Source organism: Bison bison, unplaced genomic scaffold (genome assembly GCF_000754665.1).
Source record: "Bison bison bison isolate TAMUID 2011002044 unplaced genomic scaffold, Bison_UMD1.0 scf7180017864524, whole genome shotgun sequence".
Classification (NCBI taxonomy): Eukaryota; Metazoa; Chordata; class Mammalia; order Artiodactyla; family Bovidae; genus Bison; species Bison bison.
The window spans coordinates 4,681,268-4,686,440 of NW_011495075.1; the positions used below are offsets into that span (position 1 = coordinate 4,681,268).

General features: G+C 39.8%; 1 protein-coding gene across 1 annotated transcript in view; it reads right to left on the minus strand.

Moving 5' to 3' along the window:
* Positions 1-5,173, minus strand: part of CRB1 (crumbs family member 1, photoreceptor morphogenesis associated) — a 193,616-nt gene that overhangs the window by 30,059 nt on the left and 158,384 nt on the right. The window contains exon 13 of the mRNA XM_010831101.1: positions 5,132-5,173. This exon is cut by the window's right edge and continues 6 nt beyond it. Within this exon, the coding sequence (XP_010829403.1) occupies positions 5,132-5,173 (42 nt within the window). The remainder of the gene's footprint in view (positions 1-5,131) is intronic.

The following is a 5,173-nucleotide window of genomic DNA, read 5'->3' on the forward strand; positions in this document are numbered from 1 at the left end:
TTTTCTTCCAAGGAGTAGGCGTCTTTTAATTTCATGGCTGCAGTCACCATCTGCAGTGATTCTGGAGCCCCAAAAGATAAAGTCTGACACTGTTTCCACTGTTTCCCCATCTATTTCCCATGAAGTGATGGGACCAGATGCCATGATCTTCATTTTCTGAATGTTGAGCTTTAAGCCAACTTTTTCACTCTCCATTTTCACTTTCATCAAGAGGCTTTTGAGTTCCTCTTCACTTTCTGCCATAAGGGTGGTGTCATCTGCATATCTGAGGTTATTGATATTTCTCCCGGCAATCTTGATTCCAGCTTGTGTTTCTTCCAGTCCAGCGTTTCTCATGATGTACTCTGCATATAAGTTAAATAAGCTGGGTGACAATATACAGCCTTGACGTACTCCTTTTCCTATTTGGAACCAGTCTGTTGCTTAGGAAAATAATATTCATGTAATACATATATGAATCAGGAAAGTTGCAAGTAGAAAAATGTTAAAAACCAGTACCAATTTCAAGTCAGTTTTCTTGATATTTAAATTTGTTCAAATATAAAATCCCCAAAGTGTGCCCAGTTTTCTACATTTACTTTCACAAAAAAGATCAGCAATGGATTCAATGAGCTGCACACTCTTCTCCCAAACCCAGTGTAAGTCAGTCAAGAAGGTCCATATAAGAATCTATACGTTCAATTCTTGAAAAAAATTGGGAAAAACTAAATTCATGTTATGTTCAACTAGACAACATCATGATATTCACTTGCATACTAACTCTTTTGTTTCATTAATCACGACTCTATTTTTAATAGATGAACCAATGTTAAAAGTTCTTCTTGAGTAAAAACCAACAGGAATAACAAGAAAATAATCGTTAACATGGTGTGATCAGCTTCATTATTCATCTTGAGTCTTTTGTTAAGTTAACTGGATTGTAACACAGAGACTTGCTTTCTAAAATGATCTGTGAGGACTTTCCAGTGGTTGAAAATCGCCTGGTGATGCAGGGAGTGCAGGTTCAATTCCTGCTCAGGGAACTAAGATCCCACATGCCGAGCAGCTACTAAGCCTGTGCCCCACAACTAGAGTCCATGCACCTCAGCAAGAGATCTCACGCAAAGCCAAGAAGATCCCATGTGCAATAACAACAACTTAGTCAAGAGAATGAAGGCAATCCTGCTATTTGCAACAGTGTGGACGGACTTTGAGGGCGTTGTTGCTGTTATTGTTGTTCAGTCGCTCAGTCGTGTCCAACTCTCTGAGACCCCATGGACTGCAGCACACCAGGCTCCCTTTCCTTCACTGTCTCCCAGAGTTGCTCAAATTCACGTCCATTGAGTCAGTGATGCCATCCAACCATCTCATCCTCTGTCGTCCCCTTCTCCTCCTGCCTTCAATCTTTCCCAGCATCAGGGTCTTTTCCAATGAGTCAGTTCTTCGCATCAGGTGGCCAAAGTATTGGAGTTCCAGCTTCATCACCAGTCCTTCCAATGAATACTCAGGACTGATTTCCTTTAGGATGGACTGGTTGGATCTCCTTGCAGTCCAAGGGACTCTCAAGAGTCTTCTCTAATGCCACAGTTCAAAAGGATCGATTCTTCATCATTTAACCTTCTTTATGGTCCAACTCTCATATCCGTACATAACTACTGGAAAAACAAAAGCTTTGACTATGCAGATCTTTGTCAGTAAAGTGATGTCTCTCCTTTTAAAAATGCTATCTAGGTTTGTCACAGCTTTTCCTTCCAAGGAGCAAGCATAGTGTGTGGCTGCAGTCACCGTCTGCAGTGATTTTGGAGCCCAAGAAAGTAAAATCTGTCACTGCTTCTACTTCTGCCTTAAAGATCAGGTGAAAATGCCCCTCTTCTGTCCTCCTGTAGAGCTGGCAGTGAGTTCCATCCTAACACTGACCCAGGAATTCTCCCCTGCCAATCTGCATCCTCAATGAGACCCTCAGCTTGTGGGCATGTGCTTCATCTAATCCACTGTTGAATTCTCTAGTCCAGGGCACAGTACATAGAAAGTCTTTATCAGCATTTGTTGAATAAATCAAAAAATAAAGTTGAGAAATGAAGTAGTCCATATTACTAATGATTTTGGTGGTTGAGAATAATTTTCATAGTTTCTTCACTGATATTCTTCCTAAATCACTAAACTCAAATTTTATGTATCACCATTCCCAGAAAAGACTCCATTTAAATTTTGTAAAATTAAAGCTGAACAACTTCTGCTGTAATACTCAGATATGGCAAAGGGATCTTTAAACATAATTCAGTGAAGAATTAGGAAGGTGAGAGATATTGGTTGCCCTTACAGTGAAAAATATGTATTTATGAAAGGCTTATCACAATCCCTGGTACTGAGAAGTTTCTCTGAAGTGTTAAATTCGTCTTTCTGTGCTGTCAAAACACTGATTTCTCCAAACCTCCCTATTTTCTCAATTTTCCCTGTTCTCCAAAAAGAAGGGTGATAAAAACCACATCCACACACAGGAGGAAATGACATGGCCAAAAATAGACACATAGCCTTGTTTAGTTCAAATGCTGAACCTTAAAAACGAGCAAAATGAAGCATTTCTAACTCAACCACTAACGTTATGTTTCACAGGCAGGGTCTAGAGGAGCCTGTGTAGATTTCTGTCACTCAGGTGAGACGGCCCCTTCTCAAGAGCCAGGTTAACCGGGGACACTGCACGTCCCCAGTAAGAACAATTAAGCATGTCATCAACTTGAGAATCCCAACTAGAGGAATATCTGGACATAGGGGGAATATACATGGAACTCTGACCTAGACGGGCACAGGTGTCTACCTGCAGGAACATGTCTGGGGGAAGAGACCACATTCACGGAGATCAGCACAGGTTCTTCTGTGTTTGCCGTGTGTGTGTGTGTACCTGCGCATGCACCAGACTTGTGACCATCTTAGCCTGCAAGACACAGTCAAGGCAAATGAAGACAGATATCACAAGATGAGGAGTAGAGACACAGAAACAATGGTTTTATTTTTCCGTGCAAATGTGCAAAAGCTGTAGTCACACACAATGCAACTGAAAACACAGAAGAAGACAGAGAAGAGGACAGGGTTTTAGGTCAGATATGACAAGACGTGGGGAAATGGAGAAGCAGCTGACAATTACAGCGACGACAGAGGCACTAGAATTGTATGGAGAAGGAAATGGTGAGTGACTCAGAAATATATCTGGAAGGAAACGTGTTATATTTGGAATGACCTGTAAGTACATAATTACAGATATGCCCAGGAGGGAGCAGATGTGAAAACTGTATGTGTGGTCTTCGGCTATAATCAATTTTATGGTTACTTCAGATAATTTGGGAAAGCAAATATTGATAGGAAGGGTTTCTCCAGGTCTCTTGTCAGGAAATCTAACTTTGCAGCAGATCAGCTGAGATGGTGGGTTAGCACATGCTGTCTGGGGGTGAGGGGGTGGGGAGTAGAAAGGAAAGAAAACTTCAACATGAGTTTCTCCAGTTTAGTGCCTGCCAGCACTCCACAGCACAGAAATTTGCTGCATAAAATCCTCTATAACTATTGAAAAATGAGACTGAGTTTACTTCCTTTGCTTTTATAGTATACTAATTGTAGTTTTGATGTCATGCTATATTTAAATTTAGCTTGTAATTTCCACAGGAAAACAATTTTCTTAACAAAAAAAAAAGAAGGAACTAAATGAGTATTGGATACCACTCAATGGATAAAACACCCTCACATTTTCCAACCAGGGCAACTCTTAAAGACACAAATGCATTTACAAAATGATGTTTGGCGGACCTTTGTTATTATAGTTGCTTTCCGAATTAATTCATAAGATCAACCTATTTTCCCTTTAAATGAACACTAATCATGGCTCCTTGGGAAGGTATGTCCACACTCATACACTTAGCATAAATGACGGCAAGTCAGCGGAAGCAATAAAAATACTAGTAAATAAAGTTACTTTCTAATTAATATATACTGTACAAAAGCTAAGCAAGAATATATATTAATCTTTGCATACCTTATTAATTTACTTGGTAAATACATCACTTCATGTACTTATTAAAAAATCATAGTGCCAAATATATTTTGATTATAATATAGGTCTATGGGATCGCACAGAGTCGGACACAACTGACGTGACTTAGCAGCAGCGGTATGTTTTCTCTTCAGAAATATACTGAGAGGATAAATTTACTTGCAAATTTTAGAAAAATAGGCCTCCAGGAAATTCAAGTTTTATAAATTCTATTTTTAGTATATACCTATAGAATAGCATTTCTCTTTTTAAAATATGTATTGAAAAGCAATTGTGATTAGTTCATTTGATAGGAAAGTCAATAAGCTCATAAATTTATAAGCAATTAAGAAAAAGTTATTTGTATAGAAAGTATTGCAGGAAAAAAAGAAACGGAAAAAAGTTTTACCTGTCATTTTTTCTGAGGAAGCAAGGTTTTATGGAATTATAAATCACACTGGTAAGGAGTGACTTGAGAACTGATACCAATTATAACAGAAAAGCTTCCTTCTACATTTGGAGGGACTTCACGGGATTCTCCACTTTATACATATTTTTAACTTACCGGAGAACTGGCAACACAGCATAGATGGATAAAAATTTTTTTAAAAATCTAATTTTCAAACTGTTGTGTCCTGAATAATATATGGGAACGAAAGGACAAGACTGACTGAGGATGAGGGTGAGGGAGGCTGGCTTACTCCGTAAAGGTGCCCATGAGAGCGGGTGTGGGAGAAAGCACTCTCTCACCACAAGGGTCCTTCAGATACAGATGCGCTTAGAATGATGGCATATTTGTACTCAATATTCTCGACAAGGAGACGTTTCTGCTTGTATTGAGAACAATATTGCTTTGCATTTGGAGCCAAAATAAGTAAATATTTGCTACACTTGTAAAGTGCTTTGCAATATGCTTAAAATAGGCCTTGAATTTCGTTTTCAAGATGATTAAATTTCAAGGCATATCCTCAAAGTCGTGGTTTCAGGTTTGGGAGCGCTCAGACGCAGTCAGTAATCGTCCTGGTCTCCCCACTCGACCACGGGCTCATCATTCAGGCGCAGGATGAGGTAGGACAGGAGCTGGAAGAGGTTCTGCCAGAGCAGCAGCGAGACGTAGAAGGAGAGGCCGCTTACGTCCAGCTCGCAGCGCGGCCCGGCGAAGGCCAGCGCACACAC